Source organism: Podospora bellae-mahoneyi (assembly GCF_035222275.1).
Source record: "Podospora bellae-mahoneyi strain CBS 112042 chromosome 1 map unlocalized CBS112042p_1, whole genome shotgun sequence".
NCBI lineage: Eukaryota > Fungi > Ascomycota > Sordariomycetes > Sordariales > Podosporaceae > Podospora > Podospora bellae-mahoneyi.
Window position 1 is genome coordinate 829,808 of NW_026946359.1, and position 22,860 is coordinate 852,667.

Consider the following 22,860-nt stretch of genomic DNA (forward strand, 5'->3'; position numbering starts at 1 on the left):
CTTCCGCAAGCAGCTAGGCAGTCCTGCGGTACCGGGGTACGGTGGCGCCCAGGTGTGGGACGACCCCCGCTCTGCTCCCACTCTGCGCACGAGCCAGGTACAAGCTGAGAGGTACACCGTACCTCCAAAATGGATCCATCACAGCTGCTGTTCGACTGACTGCCCTGACTTGTGGTCGACGTCGATACCGCTGTCTGAAAAGGTTCTTGAATAGTTTCTACTGCGTAGACTCCAGTCAGTTTTCTTCTACACCTAAGTAAAGACCTCATGCGTACACTCCATGGATGGCCTGTTCTGTTTCGAACCCCCACTCTTCCTCCCTCTCGAGCTTCAGCAGCACTGAGCTAGCAGGTCAGGTCAAGTCAAACCATTGCTTATTCAGATAATCCCTCGTGGTCATTATCAGGGCCTCTCTTGGGACTGCATCAGCCAAACAGAATAGGTCATATGCAACCTGGATATGGCCTGAGCTCTGGCCAGCTGGTGAAATGTGCAATGTGTAAAATGATGGACATCAGCAATTGCACACAGCCTGAGCTCCAGAGCTCTTGGTTCCTGGGGTGTGGTGGTGCATCATGTCTGCTAAGTGGGGGTTCGCCGCACACCTGCACACGACCATCTGCTGACGGGTGTGGGTGGAAAGAAACCCCTCCCCTCCCTCCATCACGCTTGTCTACCCGCAGGAACGGTAGGATTGGTTCACTAGGGCGGTAATCGGAATGGGTGCGCAATTTTTTTTTGTCGTTTCATTCATTAATCTTTTCGAAGGAGCAGTCTTGAGATTACAGAACATGCATCCCCTTCTTTTTCTTGTCATCGGACCACCACACCTCAGGTTGGAGACACACCGATACCGAGGCAGTGGTTTCGTGATGATCTCGGGTTCCCATCCATGGGGTCCTGTCATACACTCTTCACTCTTCCCTACAGCTGACTCCGCCCTACGGAAAGGAAGCATGTCGTCAACGGAGACACAAACTTGTTCTGGCTGAGACCTTGAACACCGAGAATAGCTTGTGCAACAAAAGCGAAGCTCCAGTCATTGTATAAGAAACCCCCATCCTGGAGCCCCCCCCCCCTTTCCAGGTCGGATTGTGTTCCTGATCCCCCAAGAGCTGAGGTCTTGGATTGCGCCCTTTTCGGTTTCTGTCTGTCTTGATTCGTCTTGACTCGAACTTGGCAAAAGCTTCAGCTGCAGCGTCTTCGCTCCAGGAGGAGTGCACTGCAGCGATCCCGCACCGAGTTGCATGACGGGGCCCAGAGGCCAAGGTAATTAGGGATTGCGCGAGGCTCTCCTGTGCTCACCGAGCTTTCCGGATTGGCCGTTTGTCTGTGCGACTGAAGCATACTTTGTTGATGATCCCGAATGTCTTTGGTGTAGTCATCACAGCCGTTGAATTGTCTCCAATGCTAGCGTGCGGATCTGATATTGGAGAACATGGGATTTCGATGAGGCTGGGAACGGAGACTTTTGGGCCGACGTGGGCCCTGGAATCTGTTACCAAATGGTTTGTGTTTTTTGGGTTCAAGACGTTGAAAAAGAACCATTCACAGCGACCCGTTGTCCGGCAATCGGTTGGGCTCTGCCGAATCACAGGCGGCGATCTTTCTTATCTCAGGGCCCCGCTTTCTTCCGCCGATCTTCCACGCACCTTTTCAACTGCATTGCGAAACGTGTGGAGTTGAACCCTCTGAATACCAACACTGGCTAACTGACAACTGCATCACGGGTAGGGAGTAATCAGCAATGAGCCTTTTGGGTTATATAAAGCTCGGGGGTAACGAGTGCTGGGCAGACAGACTTGGCGAGCACGGCGAGCAATTCCCCGGTCAACAGCCACAACATCATGTCGACGACACCACCGCTGATGAACGATCGCCCAGGACGCCGACGGACATGTCCAGCCTCGCGGACCTCTCGCCGCTGCATGACCGTACGATTCCAGACCTCAGCGCCAACGCCCAGACCGAACATCTAATCTATCTACCAGCGTGCCAACACAAACATCATGTGGTTTTGCTCAATGAAGTGGCTCGACACCAAAAGCTTGAGGGCCTCTGATGGTGGTGGTGATGGCGGTGGTGGACGGACGTGGTCTCAAAAGTCCCGCTTTCGGGGTGGACGGAGACGGACGAACCATTGGACTGCTCGTTCTTCTTTACCTGATGTTGCTCTGCACCCCGGATCGCGAAATTGGAAGTGTCGCCAGTCTGCTCGAGTCGTCGGAACCCCTGCCCAAAAGGAAACATGCGACCTGCGGGTTGCTCTCCACCCTAGACCAAAACCCCCTGTCAGCAGTGGCGTTCCAAGAAGCTGAAAAAGCGGGTGCCGAGCCCGCCAAGAGATAGGCTTCTTATCTTGAATTCGGGATCCAATCAGAGAGCGCGGGATTTCACAAGGGAAACAGTCAAAGACAACATCACCTTGAAAGCACCCAGATACACACCCCAATCGCCAACAGCAGCAGAGGGAAGCGAATGCCCGTATTGATTTCATTAATTAACGAGTCCTCATGCAGGCCAGGCCTCCAACGAGAAATTTCTCATTGTTTGAGATGAGTTCATCTTTCTCAAAAGCGCCTTCATCAGTCTAGCCTTTCCTCTCCCCACCAGTTTCGCCAGCCTTACAAATAGAGAGAAACCAGAAACCGCCCCCCATCAGATACGACTTTTTCCGATCTCCACTACAATAGCGGAGCCAAAAACCACATGTTTGACGCGCATCAAAGACGAGACGGCACTCCATACCACGATCCCAAAAAGACACACCGATCCAACAGAACCGTCCCATTCCGCCCAGCAGATGGGATGACATGTCACCGGAAGGAAGCCTCAATGCAAGCCAAGGTAAAGTCCGGTCACCTAGTGTTTTAGTGTCCGTCTTTTCCAGTCTGCGGGAGATTACCGGCTGCAAGAGCCGCAAATATCAACTGTATATGCGCGCGGATATATGCGCTGATGTCACCGCAACACCGAAGCTACGAAGCAGCTCCGAGGTCGGGTGAGTCCCACGGATGGCAAAAACTGAGAATTAAGGATACGGAAGGGGGTGAGGGAGATCATCCTAGGGTTTCTCTCTTGATCAACATTTGATTTCCAATCCATAGAATGCGGCCCACGATGGCGATATTGTATAGTGTATGCGAATCCTCATACAGTGAGATGGAGTGATGGGCCCAACGGACAACCATCATCCAAGCTGCGTTGAGCCTAGACAACGGTTCTTGGACTCCACATCAAGCGTGATCCACCCTCAGACAGAGCCTCACGAATAGCCACATCATGGACACGTCGAGAGCCTAGTTCAACTCCATATCTGTGGAATGAGAGGCAAATTGGAGCTGCTGTAGTATATTCCGCAGTTTTCCGTGGCAGCGGAAACAAGCTTGACGGTCATCAACCTAGACTTTGCTTCGTTCTTAATGGGAACAGATGCGGCAACTGAAAGAGGACCAATGGGTGTGGCTTCTCGTTCCCCATAGTCAAACTGGAAAAGGTTCTACACTATTTCCTGAGATACCAAGTTCAACAGGGGCATTTATTTCATATTAAACCAATAAGCTCCAACAACTGCATCCTACACAAGACTAAAAGCAAACAACCGCGAGAGCAGCTTTTAAAAGGCTATGTTAATTGGTTGGCGTATCATATCTATCCCCTGACAAGCGGGGCCATCTGCGTTGATGTTTGCCTCAAACATACCTGTGATCGAGTCCACCAAGCTTGCACAATGTCTTGTTTTTGCTTTCAGGATTATATGCTCATCAGTTTTACAAGCATTCTGGTGAATGCATTGCTTCCTACCTCTGTCTCCAGTCTCGAAGTGTTTCTTTCCATTCTCCATGACATTTACATTTCCTGGAACACTAGTTCCAACTCAAAGAAACCGCCAGAGTCTTTAAGCAAACAACCCGAGACATGACTTAGTCAAGATAATTGAACCAAAGACGCCTGTCCACGCACCTGTGAGAATCCCGGTGATTGCCCTGTATAGAATCCGTTTGGTTTTGGCGTCTAGAGAAGAAGAAGAAGAGGATACCTTCCCTAGAAAGGACAATACAGCTGTTGGAGAAGCCGAGCAAAACGAGAGAGCGACAGCTGTCCGTCGTTTGCTCCCCGTCAAAGACTTTTCATCTCGACACCAACAATGCAGTCTTGTGTGTCCATCCCGCCCTCGGACGCTGGCTATGGTAGTCCTCCCGAAAAACACAGTCGACAAGCTGACAACCACCACATCACACCACCACCACCACCACCACCAACAACAACAACAACAACAACAACAACAACACCTTCCTTTACCCCTTCCTCCCTCCCAACAAACACTTCCACCACCGCCAACCTCTACGAGCGCCTCCGCCGCCTCGAATCCCACCGCCACCGTCTCCAAACCCTCCTCCTCCTCCACCAACACCCTGCAACTTCATACCCTCACCCCCTTCCCCCTGGCTGTTCCCCAAATACAAGCGAAGAACCTCATCACCTAACCACTTACTTCAACACCCCACCACCCCTTCAATCTCAACCAACCCCCTACTGCCCTCAGGATACCACATCAACCCATCAACCTGCAACCACTGGTCCGAACCCTACCCCAACCCCAACACTCACACCCCAAACCTCGACAGGCCATGGGAGCCATTCGATGACCACGAGCTCACCACCACCGGTCACCCCACGGAGTCGGTGTCGCGAAAAAAAAGAAAAAAAGAAAAAACAAACCGGCGTTTAGCGCCGTGGTGGACTGTTAGCCATGCTCCATAAAAAGCAGTCCTTCAAAAACACATTTATAAACGACCAATATATAAATAAAATCCCTGTACCCCCCCTTCTTAAAACTCTCCCCATTTCTGTTGTGATCCCATCTGTCTTTCCGCCCACCTTTATCAAAGCCACAGTCCCAAAAAACCTCACAAAACACCATTCACAGCAAAACATCAAAAAATGACGGACAACTTCAAGAGAAACCAATATCTCACACTAATCACTACTTCCTGCGGGTATAATCTATGGAAAAATAACAACGCCTAATGATGCTCCTCCAACCCCTCATACCTCCCCTCAACATTGGCAACCGCGCTCTGCAGCGCGCTCGTCAGGTCAACATGAAACAGCGGCCGATTGATCCCATGCACCGGCGCCACCACCGTCCGCCCACTGTGCAGCTCCGGCCCCAGCGACATCCTCTTCTGGTGCAAAGAAAGAACCGCATCCTCAAACGTAACCGTCGACTTTCTCGGAACACTCTCACTCCCGCCCGTCCCAACCTTCTTAGGATCATTTGGCCCACGGTGATGATGCTGCTGCTGCTGCTGCTGCTGCTGCTTATTCCCAACCTCCACATCAGCAGCAGTCTGCCTCCTGCTCCTCGCAATCTCCTTCTCGTTCACCTCCACCTCGGCCGCCGCCGCCGCGCTGTGCGACCCCCCAATCTCCGCCACAGAAAAGATGCTCCTCCACCTCCTGTGCGGCCCGTCCGGCACAACAGTCGGGTACCCAAACCCCGCCGCCGCCAGCGCCCTCTTCGCCCACCGGTTGTTGATGCAGGCAATGTGCCAGTCGACAATATCCGGGCTGGCATACCGGTCCAGCTGATTCCTCACGTCAATCAGCTGCTGCACCGAAGTAATGTCGACGTGGTTCACCGAGCTGAAATCCAGAATCACCGCCTTGAGCGTCGGCAAGCTCACGTCCACCCCTATGATCCCCGCGTCCACCCCGGCCGCAGCCGCCGCCTTCATGTCCTTCCTTGACGGGCCGGGCTCGTTCCAAGGCCGATCGCCAGGCCGGTCGAAATGCGCCAGGTTCGTCCGCCGAGTGTGCGCAAAAATGTGTTCCACCAAGTGCTCCAGGCTGCTCCCCGCGTTCGGGTAGCTGAACCCCTCGGCGAACCGGTAGATGAAGATGCCAGGATATGGATTGTCCAGCTCAATCTCGGGGTTGGACCCATCCGCGTGCGTGATAGGCAAGAAGATGTTGCGTGTCGGCGCCTCCTGCGAGCCGGTAAACGTGCCATACCCGGGTACCGGCTGCTGCCTGTCGTTGCCAATAACGCGATTTCCAAGCATGGATTGAACCTTGACACGCCCCAAGAACCGGCCGTTCGATCTCAAAATCCGAAAGAGAAGCATCGCTGCCGAGAGCAGCACCGTGGTGTAGATGCCATTCTCAATGCTCGAAAAGATGGTGACAAACACACCGACAAAAAAGATCAAGACCTCGAATGGTGATACGAGCCAGAACTGATAGACTGTATTGGGAGGGGTGATGAGGTCGCCGACGGCATGGATAATCACCGCAGAGAGTGACGCGTTGGGAATGTAGTAAAACACGGCCGGCAAGGCGTAGATGGCGAGGAGAACCACAAAGGCTGTGATGACGCCGGCAAACGGAGTCCTCACGCCGGCCTTCGACTTAATGGCAGTGCGACTGAAAGAGCCCGTTGCAGCGTACCCGCCGAGGAAGGGCCCCAGCATGTTGGTGATGCCAATGGCTACCATTTCTTGAGAAGGGTTGATTCTGTAGTTGTTGACTCGACCGAACGACTTCGAGATAGCAATGTGTTCGATGAGCAGCACCACTACAGTAGCGGGCAAGTATCCAATCAGGTTGCTGACAATAGAGGTATTGATGACCGGGACAGCCGCGTTTTGGAACCCTGGCAATACATCAGTCACCAATCTATTCCAGACTTTTGGCTGGTACATACCTCTAGGAACGTCAAACAAAATTTTGAATCTGGCTGTACCCCTCGGCAAGCTCCTGTTGACCAGGTAGCTGATCAGAGTGTAGAGAACAATGACGAACACGACCCTCAACGTCGAAATAAAGAAGGCGAGCTTCTGATGTTTCGGGTAGTGTGTCCCAATCCACATGCAAACTCCCCTGATAAGGTAAAGCATAGCAAGTGCCGACAACCCCATGGCGGCATCCATACTCGCTGTGTTCAGGTGTTTGAGTATGTTGACGAACACAAGATACGTCGGATCGCGAGTTGAAAAGCCGCTGAGGCCCATCAGCGATGGAACTTGCCCGACAGCAATGCAGATGGCTGAGCCGGTCATGAATGCCGAGAGAGAGGTAAGCGAGATGATATCGACAATCCATCCGCAGCGGATGAGCCCGATGGACACCACAACGGCACCGGCCAAGAGTGCAAGAGCAGATGCAATGACATGGCCTGGAACGTCAGGAAGGACAGCAGCCATATCAGTCACGACAGCGCCGGTAAGTTGAGACATGACAGCAACAGGCTGTCAGAGTGTCAGTAATCTGGCACCAAGACGAGCTTTGGATGCACTTACACCGATGGTAATGTCCTTGGAGGTTGCGAAGAACCAGTAAACAAGAACACCCATAAAGCTCGAATACAGACCAAACTGAACATCCAGGTTGGCCAGTCTGGCATAAGCCATACCTTGAGGTACGACAACAGCGCCGATGGTGATGCCTGTTCTCTGGTTAGTAACAGGGTTCCATAAGCCGGCATTGAGTTCCTTACCAGCAACCAGATCTCCAGCAAGCCATTGAAGGTTGTAGTATCCGATCCAGGAGAGAAACGGAAACAGAGACACCAGATATCGCCATACTTGCGGGCCAGAGGGTACTAATTTCAAGAAAAAGTCATCCACCCTCGGTGACTCCTCCACAAATGTCTGGTCTGTGTTGAAATGGGCTGTTTCTCTTGGGTCATTGACATGGTGATATGGGTCTTTCGGTTGTAGCTGGATTCCCAGCAGCCGGGCCACCTTGTGGCCAACTCCAGATGTCATGGCTAGTTTCTGAGGATATGACCACACTGAGAAGAGTCGATGTTGAGTTCTTGAAATGCTGTCACACCATGGGCTGGTAAGGAAGAGATCAGATGCTTGAAACAGATACACCGCCTCGGATCTTTTCAATCTTTTTAGATGCTGTAAATGATGCGATCCGAGGGCGTATCGACTTGAATATGCACCGGGTTGCCGAGAAGTCGTCGTCTAAGGTGCGGGATGCGCCAGGATATGCAAACCATGCCGTAGGTGTAAGGATTATAGGTGATGCGAGGTTTGGCGGAGATGCTGATTAGGAGATGCTGCAAGATGGAGTGTGCCCCAAATCGTGTAGATGGGCGGCGTGAGTGTTTATCATTAGGTAACAGGTCCGCTCGAGTGCCGGGTTCTACTTTCCTAGCAAAAGCGACGGGAGGAAAGAATGAGACATCAGGAGACCAGCTCCAGGTCCCAACAACCTGGAAAAGCAACAAGGAAGGCTCAATACATATCCTAGAGAGGCAGGGAGATGTTGGACTGTTGACGTCGGGCCCGACAGGCAGTGAAGAGGCGGCGGGGGGTCGGGTGCGGTGGGCAGGTGGGCATCAAGTGGATGGCGCAATCGATGCCCATGCCTATCACAGCTAACAAATTACCACTGGCACCGCTGGGTCCAAAGTCTGAGTCCGCGAGTTGGTGGGACTGGGAAAGGCAAAGAAGTGATAACCAAGCTCTTTGCCGGCCGGGTTGAATGGTGACGATCAACAGATTCAAACCTTTCTAACCCAGCCAGGACATATCCTCAGTTGCAGTTTCAAACCTCATTGTCGAGCCTCCATTACGGGAGACCGCTAGGCCAATCGATTCGACACCAAAAGCACAGTCATCACTGAATGTGACACCGGCTGGAGGTTGAAGACCCATGTGAGTAAGATATTCGAGAGCAGTGAGGGCTCACTTGAGCACCAATGTCAGCCGGCCGAGAACACGAGACACCCATCGTCGCTGTCTCAGTAAACACCGCAATGTAGGCGTTAGCGGTTGCAAATACCATGTTTCCAGCATAAATCCAGTGGGTAAACCCCACGTCCCCCAGCCTATCAAGCTGGATGTGTGGCTGACCTCGAGAGAGTCACCGTGTCTCGTGGAAGATATGTATGGGGGTTGTCTTGATGATGCAATGAGCACCGAAGTTGAGGTGCTTTGCCAAGGGCCAGTCCAAACCACCCAAACCCCGCGGCGGGCTGCTGAGTCATCCAGCATCACCAGGGACGAGAGTAGAGGATGTTGTTCTTCCTCTGATATACTTGCAACGTCGATGGGAGCCTTCTGGCGTCTTGGGAGCTTCAACTCCGATATCCTCCAAGGCTTGGCAGTGATGATGTGAAGCTGTGTGGTCTGGATTTGGTTCTGACTGTTGATGGCAGGCAATCGTGCATGATGACCTGCAGATTTTGGCCCGCGTCTTGGCAACGTTGCTCTGGAACAAGACATCAGCTGTCTTATCTAATCGCCCACAGTTGTGATTGTTTCCTTTTCCACCTGAGAGCAACATGCTATTATCAGGCTAGTGCCATACCAGTGGATGATGGGCATGTGCTGTGGTTTTGCCTTAGGGGACTCATATTCGCAGGGTGAGATAAACAAAGGTTTGAGTGATGCGGCGGAATGCATCAGATACTGTATATACTGCCAGCTTGGTATCTAAACCTCTCACAACTGTCTCCATCTTGAACGAGGGCACGGAGCATTGCCATCTAAGTGGTAGAAAGTGGCTCCGGGTGATCATCTTGGCAACCGTCAGCCGCTCCGGGCCGCAGCCGAACATCCACTCCGAGGCCGGCGTCAGCTGGGGGGATGCTCCCCTGGCGAGACGGCCGTAATCTTTGGTCAGGCCGGCATCCTCTGTGAATTGTTTTCGGCCTCGACTCTCAGATCGGCAGGGCGGGCCCGACTCAGTGACCAATCCCATCTCACGGCGATCCATTTAGGGAAACTGAAACCGTGACCAGGAAGTTGCCAGAGAAAACAGCTTGATCGTCAAAAGTTGGTTCTTCTGGAAGGATGGGACAGGGGTTTCGGTCCATGTGCATGGCGACCTCCTCGATGGGAAAGTGGTTGCCGAAATTGCAGACCCGAAAGAAGCAGCTCTGCAAAGGTTTCCGTTGTTCTAGGGCCGCCGTTGCCGGGGGAGAAGGTCCGGTTCACGAAAATGGTTGTCTGGGCAAATTGAGTCCAATTACGCTAACTATTTGGATATCGTCGGTACCTTCGGTCGATCTTCGCGGAACCATTTCGTAAAACTGAGTTGTGAAGAGCTTTTCCGTCAAGAAGACGAGAAAATTTCATTCCTATTTTCAGGTGTTAATTGGACAGAGAAGAGGATCTCGATATCTTGATATTCGAAACAGAGGCTGGTTGTTACAGGTTTTGGCAACCTGGTGGAAACTGCACCGGGGACCAGGGCTTCGAGGCCGGTAAGTGGAGAATGCAACCCGAGGTTGGGGAACCGAGGAAGTTCGTCGTCCCAGCCACGCGTCAAGGATGGGAAACCGTTCTGCCAAGAGGTCAAGGGTGGCCTGCTAGACGGTCACTCGTGAGCTATCGATCATTCATCCATGAGCAGATCCAGAAAGCCATCCATCATCAAAGCCTTGTTGAGTAGCTGATAAGAACTTCAACGAGGAGTCAATATACAGAAAGGTGAATGATTGAATCAAGCCGGACAATGGATAATGTATGTAGCTTACATAGAAGGCGTCTAAGTTGGTACACGTGACGTGGGACGCGAAATGAACACGCCGAAGCAAGGGGCGTTTGGAAGCACGGGCTTCTGTGCAGACCAACCTCCAACTTCCAGGAATGTTCCCCGCCCTCCAGTCTTGATTTGATGCAGGTGTCCCAGAAACCAACCACAACGGCGCCCGATCAAGTTGCGGTCCAGTTTTTGTTGTTGCCGGCGTTACCAGCTCTGCGCCTCGTGGTTCTTCAACAACGTTAACCACCTGTAAGCCTTCAATTCACATTGCAATGACTCTTCGCGACCTGAAGGCAAACCCCACGGAGGGGTTGCCGAGTTCTACCAAAGAAACCCGGACCCTGTCGCCGATGGCGAGTCTCCAAGCACCAGTACAGCTCCACTCGCCTCCATCCCCCGGTTCACACAGGACCTTGAGGAGATTGCAATCGGCTCATAGCTTGGGTGCAAAAGTCGCCGGCCAGGGTTCTCTGATTACCCAGCAGAGGCTGCAACAGCAGCAGCAGCAGCAGCAGCATATTCAACACCATCCTCCCACCCAGCAGCAGCATGCTCGAATCCTGAACCCCCCCCCTATCCCTCCTCGCAGACATGTAAACACCACCAACCGGTCGCCACAACGAGGACGCGCCAACAGCGACGCACCCATTACAGTTCCTTCCCCCCACACATTCGGAGCAGCCATGACAGCCACGCGACGTTCCGCTTTGAATAAGCGGTCCCCCGCCGCCGATGCCATGTCTCTCGACAAACTCTTGCGAGAAGGGCCTCCAAACGGAGATATCGAGGGTGCTTTGGAGAGCAGCCGGCTGAAGATTCTTGATCAGGGCATCAAGGCAGACAGCGACGGCATGGTAAGCCATCTACATGCTGACCATAGCATAATACCAGTACACTAACCTTGAACCATAGTCCTCTCTACGCATCTATGTATGGCTGATTTTGCTCAATGCGCCTGTTCTCGAGACCGATTCATACCTTGCACTTATCCACCGTGGCGCGTCACCTGCATACTCAAAAATTCGTAATGATACCTTCCGCACTCTCACAACTGATCCTCTTTTCCGACGGCGTGTGAGCGAGGCGAGCCTGATCCGACTACTCAACGCCATTGCCTGGAAACTCCATGATGCCCGCGCAGAACGCACTCGGGAGCCCAGCATATGCAGCAGTTCCCGCCAGTCTCTTGACCAACCCAACAGTCGGCCGGGAACAGGCTATGGGAGCGGCTATGATTCCAACCCAACCTCGCCCATGTCGAAACATCGAGCCCGTGCTCTGACACTTACAACGGAGGGTTCTGAGGCAAGCATGCCTCTTGATCCAGGAACTTACGTCCAGGGAATGAATGTTCTGGCAGCACCCTTCTTGTACGCCGCTCGCAGTGAGGCCGAGGCTTTCATTGCTTTCCACCAGCTTCTGACCAAGGAGCTGCCCGGCTACATTCGTGGTGCTATGGATGGTGTGCACAAAGGGCTGGCATTGGTCGACAAAGTGCTCTCCATTGTAGACCCCAAGCTCAGCCTGTATTTGCTCTCGAAAAACCTGACGGCTGAAATATACGCCTTTCCCTCTGTTTTGACGCTCTGCGCCTGCACCCCCCCGCTCCCCGAAGTCCTTCGTCTCTGGGACTTTCTTTTTGCATATGGGCCTCACCTCAACATCCTTTGTATCGTTGCACAGTTAGTAATGATCCGAACCAAAATTATGGAATCTCCAAGGTATGAGAGTTCTGCCACCGTGTTTACCGCATGCATTCAACGCTAACCGAACCAAACAGCCCAAATAAGCTTTTGAGGTCCTTCCCAGCTCTTCAAGCTGACCAGATCAAACGTACAACCCTCGCCATCATCAAGATGATTCCCGATGATGTCTACTCCGATATCATTGCCCATGCCCGATAATTTGGAGTCGAGGAGGGTTGTTGAGTCATTGGTTCTGAACAGGCCGATGGTTTCAAAATCACCGCTTTCAGCAGACGTTGCATTGGAGACAGATTCAGGCACAGGTCGCCAGAAGCTCGTCAACAAGTATGCTGTCAGACCATAGCTCGAAGTCCTCAGCCATGCTGAGTGAGCGCTGGACCGCCTTTCACAACGATGCCAAGACGGGCCTTCCCAAGTCAACGGCTTGAGTGTCATGCAACAATTTAGCCGCATGAATATTCGTGGGGGTTCTGTTCAAGTCGCTGGCCGATGGGAAGCAAGAGGGGAGGACGAGAATGACGCGACTATGTGGAAGAAAACCGACAACACAGTGGCTGACAAGGATTGCGCCGACCAACGACGCCCCGATGTTACAAGCCGAGTGTCTATAAGCCACACCTACAAAGCTCGCCCGGAAGGGAAGGGATATGCGGCTATATGGGCGGCATTGTACTAATTCACCAAACCTTGGTGCCCTCGGCAACGGCGCTGCGAGGCATGACGGACCACAACATTCTGTACTGCACACACCACGCTACCCACACCACGCTACCCACTACAGACAACTGGTGGAGATAAGGCGAGTAACCGGCAAGGTTGGAATAACATGTAAGAAGTATACATTAGGAGCGGTATGTACGAGCAGATCTTTTTGGACAGACAAAACAAAACCTATTTTTGGGGACACGAAAAGGGATGTTGGAGGAATATATAGAGATCGAGAGGGAAGATGAATGTTTTGATTTGGCAGAACTTTGGTTTTTATAGGAACATTGGCCGTATATTCATAGAAGGTTTGGGGGGAGGGGGTGGAGGGATGGCCAGCAAGGAGTGCCTTTGTGTTGTCATTATATACATTGCTAGAGTACGAAGAAGCAACAGCAGTCAGTATATGCTGTATTATTATCTACGCATTTTACTTGAAGCTTGGTGCCAGAGCTCAACGTGTGTGTATTTGCTGTCGTGAACCAAGATCCGCTGTTTATGCAACACAGCCACAAGCACTACATGTGTTGTAGTCAGTCTGTACCCTTCTCTCTCTGTTAACATCGCCTCTCTTGCATTTGCTTGCCGACGTCCCCGGACATGGCTGCCACGACAGCTTGCCTTGCACACCTCGTGGCACACGATCTAAAGAGGGTTTAGAAGTTGTCCAAGAGGTTGTCTGTACACACGACCACAACCACAACCACAACCACAACCACAACCACAACAGATTTTATCCTCTTTGTTTTGTGTGGCACGCACTGGAGTGATCACGATGACTTTAGATGGGTTCTACGAGCACACACAACAAAACTCAAAACGTTCCACAAAACTCTGATATCACAAACACATAACAACTCTGATATCGTGGTGTTTATGTACTTTATCTATTTCCATAAGACCGTCCATTTTTTTTCAGTCCATTAACTACCTAGCTGCTACCTTCTTTTTCCCAAACCAACACGCTTTTTTGTGTACAAAAGCTCTTATCTATCTATGCACATGCCATGCCATGTTATGTACTCGTGTATATACGTACGTACTTTCTTCTCCCCCTTACTGCATGCAGTATACTTCACGTCATGTCCGCCTTCCGCCCCTTTTTGATACCTAGCCTATCCTCATCCCTCATCACCCCCTTCCTTCCTTCCTTCCTTTCTTCCTTCCTTCCCCCCAAAGAGCTCTTCCCATTACCCATCATCTGCTGTCTTAAAAACCAAAATTTGCCTTTTTAACGCCCAAGTCCCAAATGCAAATATGCAATACCACAAATAGATAAAAATAACCTTTCCCACTAACCAACTTACCCCAGATGGAACCACCCAAAAAAAAGCTTAAATCCAATATCGTCGGACACCACCACCGCCGCCGAGCAAAAAGAAAAACAGTCGGATAGTTCCTCAAACACCACACAACAACCAACACCAACAAGTCCAGCAGACCTCTGGAATTTATCTTGGCTGGTCGCCAAGAAAAACCCACACACACCTCCCTGGCATCGTCGCCCCCCCCTTCTATCCGCTATCCCTTGTTTCGACAGCAAAAGCTAACCCAGTTTCTCGGAAAGCACCAAACCGTAGCGTGTCGCTTTGATCACCCTTCAGCACAGGATAAACTTAAAATATTACTTCCGCCAATTCCTCCATCAGCCTGGTTTTCTCTAGCCCACCCAATCGACAACAACGGAACCCAACAACAATAACACCAATCCTGTTATATACAGGCAGTATGCGCCTCCCCTGCATCTTGACCCTTGGCAGCGCCAGCGTTGTTCTAGCAGAAGATCAACCCCGAAACCAAAAACCGCTATCCCCCCACCCGGGAACAGTGACGACACCCCCCCAAAAATTCATGTCCTGCTCAAAAACCTACGGCCCCGACTGGGAAACCTGCGGCGACGAAGCCACAAGCCGCTTCTGCTACAGCCCCGCCCAAGGGCAGTCATGCTGCGCTGTCGACAACGGCTACTGCGAAAAGGGCACCTGGTGCGCCCCCATGGCTGGGTATTGCTGTTTGGACGTATGTGACAACCACCACCCACGCAGAGACAAGGTGCTGAACAATTTCCCCCCAGGGCGAAAATCTGGAAAGCTGTGCGCAGAGTGCCGGGTTTGAGCTGCCCGGGTCGGAGAGTAGTTATCTACCCTCGTTGAAGAGAAGTGTAAGCCTGCTTGAGGTCAGGGAGGTTGTTGTCGGAGAGGTCAAAGTATCCGTGGCAGCGAAGAAAAAGACCTTGGTTGCGTTGGGGTTGGGAATAGGCGTGGTTGGGTTGTTGATGCTTTCTTGCTGAGATTTTGGGACGTTTATTTTTTCGGGATAGCGCGGCGTTGTGATATTTTATGGCAGGTAGGCAAACAGGTGCATCTTGGGACCGGTTGTTGACATTGAATTTGTGAAAGCTGTTGATGTAGGTGGTAATTTCCTCTCTCCGCTGAGGAAACGTCTAGTTAGAAAGCTGATAATATATACAGTGCCGGTTTTAATATACAGCACAACCGTCCTGGGCGAGGGCGAAGGCGTGCGAGAAGAAAGCCTGCATGGCCTTGTAGTGAAACAGAATGCCTCCCAGCACGGCGATGTGCCACAGGTTGTGGCTGCCACCGCAGTAGTCAAACATTCCCGGACACCAGCGCTCTGGAACCTTGCTGGCGTAGACGATGGCTCCAAGGAGGTAGACACCAATGGATTTGCCAATGGGGCCGTAGAACTCCATGGCGGAAGCAAAGCTGCGGGTGAGCGAGATCTGGAGGATGGGCAGGAAGCCAGTGGCGCCGAGGCCGCAGTAAAAGGCAACTCTGGCCCAAGCCATGTCCGCTCCGTTGAACTTGGGGTGCCATGGGAGAATGACGCCTCCGACGCCAAGGAGGGCAGTGGTGATCATGTAAGCATAACGGCTGACGGGATCGCAGTAAAAGGCCGTGTATTCGGTCGTCATGATGGACGAGGCAATCAGGAGCGAGATGCCGGTGTAGTCGACGCAGGCAAACATGGAGATGAGATCGACATCGGCGACCGAATTCATCGTGTGCCAGATGGTGCTGCAGACCAGGCACTGGCAGGCGGCAAAGAAGAAGACGGCGGCAACAAAGATGTCGGCTTTGCTGCTCAGAGAGAAGTTGGTGCTGGTGGGATAGAAGTAAAAGGCCACAGCCAAAACAAGGACGAGGCCGATAGCGTGCGACCAGATGTTGACAAGCTCGTTGGAGAATCCAAATGCTGACCGCACGCAGGCCAGCTTGGTTTCGGAAAACCGATAGCCCTTCTTGATGTGGGGGTTGATCCTCCATGGGACTGGCAAGTCATCGTAGTGAAGCAAGCCGTGTTCCCGGGCCCGGGCAATCGCTCGCTGTACATGGTCCTCGAGGGACTCAGCAGCGCGCATTGCTCTTTCGATACCACCATCAACAACACGATGGGCCTCGTCCATGAGCACCTCGGCTGCATTGGCCAGGCCTCTTTCCCGAAACTTGGCGGCTTGGTTCTCCATATCCTCTAGCAGGTCGTCGAGCACCTCGATACCAATCTTTGCCTTTTCGTTGAGCGACTCTGCGGCGGCCATGGCGTCTTGGTATCCTGACTCGAGCGTTTCCACCATAACATGGAGTTTCCTCCTTCCAGCCCCCATCATCTCTTCCGACACCTGCGAGCATCTTTCCTGAACCGCCTGCAGCGTGGAGTAGGCGGCCGAGATACCGGAATCCAGACTGAGCTCGCCATAGCTCTCCCAATCCTCGAGCTTCTTCTCCAGATTTGTGAGGAACAGATCCAGCTTGAGCAAGAGACCCTCCTCCCCTTCCATGAACTGGTTGACCAGAGACTTTCTCCTTTGCTTGAAATGCGAAGGGCGGCGTTGTCGGAGGGCCGGCCGTTCTTGCGCCTGTGCTCCGGACGACTGGCCGGCTTCGGGGGCGTCTTCGCAAGCGCTCAATGTAAACGGGGAGGGGCACCCGAGACCCGAAGAGACGTCCATCGTGAGCGGCGTTCAAGATTAAATTCCTTGGATAAGACACCGCAGCACGAGGTTCCGTGTGTGTGTGTGTGTGTGTGTGTGTGTGTGTAACTGGAGAGAGACGGGACGGTCACAACCAAGTCGGCTGTTGCTTCGGTTGTGGACTACGACGGCGAGTCGTGGACCCGGCGCTTCTTCCGGAAAAATTCTGGGTGGAATAGGAGGTGCGGGAAGAGCGGTCGGCTTGCCACCGGCGTCGATCGAGACCCTGAAAAAGTTGGAGATTGGGATGCGCTCGTGTCGCACAAGAAAGGGGTAAAATATGCAGGGAGCCAGAACGAACAAGATCTAGACATCAACAAACTCACGATCTTACAATCGTCTGGGACATGTACATGGAAGAAGGATAGGCTTTAAAAACGCATACAAAACAGGAACAAGTAAAGCAAAGAGGGGCCCGAGTGGTTTATGTGTGGACTTGCGGGCCGCCATGCTCGCAAAAGGAGGTCCAAGTGGAGATTTACCGTGTTAACCAAGCCCAAACGGGCCCAAAGTCCGCTGTAAGAGACCGCTAGAGGACTGCCACCTGCAGCGCCCAGCGCCTTCCCTCAGCGCCCCCGGGGCCAATTGAATGCCGTCATCGCAGCCACGCTCCCCCACTTTTGGTACCAAGACCCTGCGCAAGCCTGTGATTGCGACCTGTGACGCTTCTTTCACCGAGGCAAAACCTTCCAGCAGGGCATCTGGGCTTCCCAAACCGAAACAAAAGACGACCTTGAGAGGCACCGCTATCTCCACGAATAACGTCATTGGCAGTTGAACAGACATCTTTGGGCCCTTTTTGACACAAGCTGTAATCTACCCCGCATGGAGCAGCAATCGACGACGCGCATCGACAAGCCGCTTGACTAACTTTTCCGACTGCTTGTGCGACGGCTCTTCAATTTTGGCTTCCGCTGCCCCGTGGTGATCTCATCGCCGACCATCCATTGTCGCAGCAGCTCTCATCATCTGCCAGCTCACGTGGTCGCACTACACCCGCCAACCGGTTTCCAACCATTCTTTCAACGAATACCCGCCTCATTGCGATCGCGAACCACGCGGCTGGAAATCCATCATGACGGTCGATTCGCAACCACACGTCGTGGGCGTCACCCATCCTACGCTAGTCCAAGCACTCGAAACCTCCAGAGCAGCTCGTGAACAGGCGCAAGGCATAGTAAAGCTCGTTGCCGAAGCCCAGACCGCAATCGCCGACGGCACCGGTACCAAAGCAGACTTCAAGCTCCCTATACAAAAGGCAAAGAAACCTCTCTGGACCAACCTCGCCGTTCTTCGCGGACAACATCGTCGCGCTCACTTCAAGGCGCGCGAGACAAAGGCCTTGACGGCAGAAGCAAGACAGGAGGTAGATTCTCTTCACCTGTCACTACAGAATCTACATTATGAAGAGCGTCATTTGGAGCTGGAAATTGCGGCTTGCGAGGGATTCGAGTGGGTTCTGTTCAGGTCTGGTCGAGTTCAAACGGATAACTAATGTTGGACATCAAACAGACATACCTACCAACTCCTCCCGCTGATTCCCGTCGAAGAGTTTCTCGCCCTGCACCCTGAACACGCCGAGTCGGATGAGAACACTTTGATGGTCGCCCGCATCAACCACGAGCGCACCGAGCGCGAAGCCCTCGAGCAGCAACGGCTCGAGTTGCAAAAGCAAAAGAGCAAGCTGACGACGGAAAACAAGAAACGTAGAGAGGATCTTGCGAACCTGGATCAGAAGATGGAGAAATTCATCGATGCAAGTCTTTCTTCTTTTCAGTCTTATTTCTTTGGTCAGGAGGGTGGTGGTTGTGTCTAAGGGTAAATTAGAGATGGATCGGGAGTAGAGTGTCAGGTGGAAATGCTTTGTGCTAACTTGGCTGCAACGGATAGGCCGCGAAACCGATTCAGAAAATGCTCGAGCAAGATGTCTAGGATGGCAAACTTGACAGTGAGCTATCAGCTGCGCGAAAAACGAGAAGCGAAAGAAAATGGGCTAAATATCTGAAAAAGAGAGCTGAGAAGAAAGCTGAAAAGAGAGAGCCGAGAAGAGAGCCGAGAAGAGAGCCGAGAAGAGAGCCGAGAAGAGAGCCGAGAAGAGAGCCGAGAAGAGAGCCGAGAAGAGAGCCGAGAAGAGAGCCGAGGAGAGACCTGGGAAGAGAACTGAGGAGAGGGCGAATGATGCCGGGCCTTGAGTCAACGAGAGACGATGTACGCTCTCCGGCAATCTTAGTACTTCTTTCAAGGGGCAATTGGTTTCTTGTTGTCAAAGGGCGTTCAGGTCAGCATTCTTTTCTTCCTCAATCTCCAAGCACTCACATTGGGACTGTGACGGCTGAAACTTGTGGTTCAGGAGATACATAGGTACCAATATTATTCAGCAAAGGGCTCGATGAATGTGGCCGATGGGAGCAAGGCGTTACCCGCGGGTTCTTGGATGATTTCGCAAACCCCTCTGCAAGCAGAGAGGGGTTTGCAAATCTAACTAAACCCACGAGTAGACAAACTGTTAATCGAGGGGAAAGGGGGGTGGGATAGTCGACTAATGTATTCAATCACCAATAATAGTATTATGCCTCCACAAAGGTGCCTCCTCGACTTTGGGTCCACAGCCAGCCCTACGAGGAAGCAGCACGAACTAAGAAGATCGAGATCTACGAAATGCCGTCGTATCCGTACCTTGGGAATCCGGGATACCTCGTCGAAAAATAATTCAACGGCCGACGGCGGAATTTTTTGGGAAGATGGTGGGATAGGGGAGGGGGGAACAACAAGGCGGGGACGGTTCATCTCGCCTATCTCTTGTTCATCAGCCTTGTCGGATGAGCCGGATAGGAATGGGGCCTCTATTCACCGCTCTAGGCCAAGACTCTATGGCACGCAAACACTGGCGAGAGGAGGGTTACCGGATCGCAAGTTGTTTGAGGGCTCTAGAACAACGCTCTGGGAGTTGAAAAGTCATATGGTCAGAGTGCAAAGGGAAAGAAAGATGCAACAGGGCAAGGCGCAGCAGGCAAGGCCTCTCTCATCTTTCAGCCTTGCCGATCAGCCGAGTGGGTTGAGCACGCACTGTCCAACGACAAGGCTGAGCTAGCAATGGGCTACTCCGTAGGAAACACTCAGTTGGTAAATTGCGATGGAGTTCTATCTATCGTTGGATCGTCCCGGTGACCGTCGCGTGGTAGGTGCTCCGCAATTGGCGGTTCTTGTCAGCCAGGGGTCTCTCAAAGGAAAAAGGAGGTTCTGTCACACGCCAGGCCAGGCTTTCTGGAAAGAATGACAAGCGTGAGGCTTTATATATCGCTGCCCTGTGAGGAGTGTGGTGGCTGCGCCGTGTTGTGGCTGATGCCGTCCCTCCCTTTTTGATCCTCAGTTCTCCCCATCGGCATAACAATGGAGACAACTTGCGGACGACCCGTAAGAGAAAAAATGTCGGTTATATTCCTATTTTTGAACCCTTTTTTGCGGCGCAGTTTTTGGCTCAGTTTAGGATAGTCGTTTCCGAGTAGGGTTGTGGGTGGTGGAATGTGTAAGCACTTGTTCCCACTGCGCCTTTCGTAGGAGCTTAGCAATCTCACTTGTGTGGATATCCATCACCGAGAGAGAAGGACGAGGACTTCTTGTCAAAGCTACCTTGGCAAGTACGAATAAGAAGAGAAAAAAACAACCACAAGATGAAATTTCATCAGCTCGCTTGTGAGGGCATGCATGAGGTTAATACATCACATTCTCATATGCGACACACACAACACCAAAACGCCACCTCAAAGGCAGCCTCGTGGCGCGTGCTGTGATAATGATTTTGTGATTTTGATAAGGGGTGATTTTTGTAGTTCAATAATGGGGGGATAGATAAAGGCATGATCTGATTTGCTCCGGTGACTGATCGCTAAGAGAGCACATCTAATCCCCAATCTTACCGGTCCGTGTGATGAAAGGGTTCCGAAGGATTGGGTTTCATGGTTTCATGACCCTTTTTGATGAAGTGCTTACATATTGTACGTGGGTTCTAACCATCCTCGTGGTTCGTCGCCGGATTAAGGGTCCATGGGGATCGGGTTCGCCTGCCTAGGTATAAGCCGAGTATCTTTTTTCGCAAAGTTCGGATATCTTTTTGTGGAGGGAAATACTTCTGTAAGGAGATATTTCTTACCACACCAAGCTGACAAAATTGGCAGCTGTCGTCTTGCAATATCAGTCAGCCTGAGACATGCTTGCCATAGTCCTGACCCTGAGATAAAGTCAGCACATCTATTTCTCACCAAATGGCTTCATCCAAGCAAGACTGGCAACTCCACAAGCACCATGTTGGATTTCGGCCCATATCATCATCCCCGTCCATCCCACTATCAAAGTGTACAACGCCGCACGGCTAAAACAGAGGCGCGTAAGTTGTAAGATGTGCCGCGGGATGGGAGATATTTCAACACACACATGGACCAGTCTAGATTGAAATAGAAATAGTTCCCAATCCAACTGCGAGAAAAAAAAGAAGAAGAAAAAAAAGAATCGCGTCGCGTGACGCGGTTTTGGTGTGCTTGATGGCCGCAAATCTTGCGTGATTTTTTCTCTCACCAACCCCTGGATGTTGTAACTACCAGCACACAGATTGCTACCGTCAGGGGGGTTTGATGGACGGACCGGACATTGCAGCCGCCGGGCGGGAAGGGAAAGGAAGGGTCCTGGCCAGCCTTTTCTGCAACCCCCAATGAACGCCTGGAAGCTTGTTCCTAATTAACACCACCGGTGCTGGCTGTCGTACAAAATTTCGAGGACAAGGTTATTAGTGATATTGGAGGGTTTCAATTCGAAAACATGCTTCCTTATTGCTTCTCTGCCAGTTTCCAGCAGTTGCAAGACATGTTTCGAAACATTCTATTGCATTTTCCCCCTCATCATGCAGATGCGTCCCTAAACCCGGTCGTACAGAAGAGGAAGCGGCTTCGGGGTCTGAAAAGTGAACGCCTCTCCCGTTGGAACCGGCCACACGAATCGGTGGGCGGACGGTTTCTGAGGCGACGATGAAAAAGAGGCCCCGTTTCTAGTTCCCCGGACCTGCAGCACTCCTGCAGTAGACTCTCAACTTTGTTGTTCTGCTGTATCACCGCCTGCAATATACTGCCGGCCTGTGAGCCATGCATCTCGGTTTGAGGTGTGGAAGGCTTCGTTGTCGGATGTCAAACTCGGGCCAGGCTGCTGCCATGAGCTGCCAGATTGATAACCCAAAAGAAGCTTTTTCTGGTTCTGGGATGGTCGTGATCGGAGTAGAGGATTGTCCGGGATGCAGCACCCCAGACCCGACCCAACATCTGGTTGAAGCCGCACAAGCGAAATGAATCTCTTTGACCACATCACGCAAGAGCCGGCCGGTTCCTGCTGGGACGCCGCCGTGGTGATGCTTGAGAAACAAAAGACACCCTCCCGCCACGCCAGGAACAGCCTCTAGATGCTATTGTCAGCCGCTTTGAGCTCTGCTGCCTCGACATCTTGTTCAACAACATCCTAAAAGATGCGGTGATGTGATCCATGCTCCACCACTGCCGGCGGCCGAAGCCGGTGAAGGGACGGCGATGGGGCCGTTGTAGCGTAGCCCGTTCCGGTAAGTGTGGGATGAAGAAAGAAAAAAAAAAAAAAAAGAAGACCTTTTTGGCTCTTGCTAGCCTGCCATGGAATCCATCGCGCAGCTTAAAATTGGTCCAACGCTACGCTTGGCACGATGCGACATGGCGAGGTGAGAGCGGATGAATGGGCTTCAACTCTGGTGCCGAGGCCGAGCGAGAGGCCTCACAAGAAGCACGTTTTTTGACTATTCCGCAGGTACCCATGTACCTAGATATAAAAAGGTCTCAGTTAGCAACGTTCCCAGGCCGGAATTTCACCTTTTTTTTTTTTTTTTGTATGGGGATCCGCATCTCCATGTGAGCCGTGCCGAGACACCGGCACGTAGCTTGC

General features: G+C 52.2%; 6 protein-coding genes across 6 annotated transcripts; 4 read left to right on the forward strand and 2 right to left on the reverse strand.

Moving 5' to 3' along the window:
* Window positions 1–1,699: 1,699 nt before the first annotated feature.
* On the forward strand, window positions 1,700–2,491 carry QC761_102935 (uncharacterized protein; the record flags this gene model as incomplete). The annotated part of the gene is given in 3 exon segments (XM_062873538.1): window positions 1,700–1,934; window positions 1,992–2,291; window positions 2,297–2,491. Coding segments are annotated over 3 exon segments (582 nt in total). The 5' UTR covers window positions 1,700–1,847.
* A 2,454-nt stretch (window positions 2,492–4,945) lies between these two features.
* QC761_102940 (uncharacterized protein) lies at window positions 4,946–10,473 on the reverse strand. Its single transcript, XM_062873539.1, has 4 exons — window positions 7,502–10,473; window positions 7,305–7,450; window positions 6,710–7,253; window positions 4,946–6,658 (listed from the first exon to the last, which is right to left on the reverse strand). The coding sequence occupies exons 1-4, from the start codon at window positions 7,770–7,772 to the stop codon at window positions 5,028–5,030; spliced, it is 2,592 nt and encodes an 863-aa protein (XP_062736585.1). The 5' UTR covers window positions 7,773–10,473; the 3' UTR covers window positions 4,946–5,027.
* cdc16 lies at window positions 10,423–13,270 on the forward strand. The gene is made up of 3 exons (XM_062873540.1): window positions 10,423–11,363; window positions 11,422–12,230; window positions 12,290–13,270. Exons 1-3 carry the CDS (start codon window positions 10,782–10,784, stop codon window positions 12,411–12,413), a joined length of 1,515 nt encoding a protein of 504 aa, XP_062736586.1. The 5' UTR covers window positions 10,423–10,781; the 3' UTR covers window positions 12,414–13,270.
* A 1,378-nt stretch (window positions 13,271–14,648) lies between these two features.
* Window positions 14,649–15,210, forward strand: QC761_102960 (uncharacterized protein; the record flags this gene model as incomplete). The annotated part of the gene is made up of 2 exons (XM_062873541.1): window positions 14,649–14,939; window positions 14,995–15,210. 2 exons carry the CDS (start codon window positions 14,649–14,651, stop codon window positions 15,208–15,210), a joined length of 507 nt encoding a protein of 168 aa, XP_062736587.1.
* Window positions 15,211–15,399: 189 nt separating this feature from the next.
* IZH3 (inc metabolism membrane protein) lies at window positions 15,400–16,890 on the reverse strand (the record flags this gene model as incomplete). The annotated part of the gene is made up of 1 exon (XM_062873542.1): window positions 15,400–16,890. The coding sequence occupies one exon, from the start codon at window positions 16,888–16,890 to the stop codon at window positions 15,400–15,402; it is 1,491 nt and encodes a 496-aa protein (XP_062736588.1).
* Window positions 16,891–17,986: 1,096 nt separating this feature from the next.
* On the forward strand, window positions 17,987–18,857 carry QC761_102980 (uncharacterized protein; the record flags this gene model as incomplete). The annotated part of the gene is made up of 3 exons (XM_062873543.1): window positions 17,987–18,363; window positions 18,424–18,671; window positions 18,802–18,857. 3 exons carry the CDS (start codon window positions 17,987–17,989, stop codon window positions 18,855–18,857), a joined length of 681 nt encoding a protein of 226 aa, XP_062736589.1.
* Between the last annotated feature and the right edge of the window lie 4,003 nt (window positions 18,858–22,860).

Bases quoted from the DNA above. Each gene is read 5' to 3' on its own strand.
- QC761_102940 (XM_062873539.1), bottom strand. From the start codon at position 7,772: ATGACATCTGGAGTTGGCCACAAGGTGGCCCGGCTGCTGGGAATCCAG. The intron at 7,254-7,304 runs GTAAGTGCATCC...ACACTCTGACAG, and splicing joins CCAAGGACATTACCATCGGT to CCTGTTGCTGTCATGTCTCA. The intron at 6,659-6,709 runs GTATGTACCAGC...ATGTATTGCCAG, and splicing joins TTTGTTTGACGTTCCTAGAG to GGTTCCAAAACGCGGCTGTC.
- cdc16 (XM_062873540.1), top strand. From the start codon at position 10,782: ATGACTCTTCGCGACCTGAAGGCAAACCCCACGGAGGGGTTGCCGAGT. The intron at 11,364-11,421 runs GTAAGCCATCTA...CTTGAACCATAG, and splicing joins AGGCAGACAGCGACGGCATG to TCCTCTCTACGCATCTATGT. The intron at 12,231-12,289 runs GTATGAGAGTTC...CGAACCAAACAG, and splicing joins AAAATTATGGAATCTCCAAG to CCCAAATAAGCTTTTGAGGT.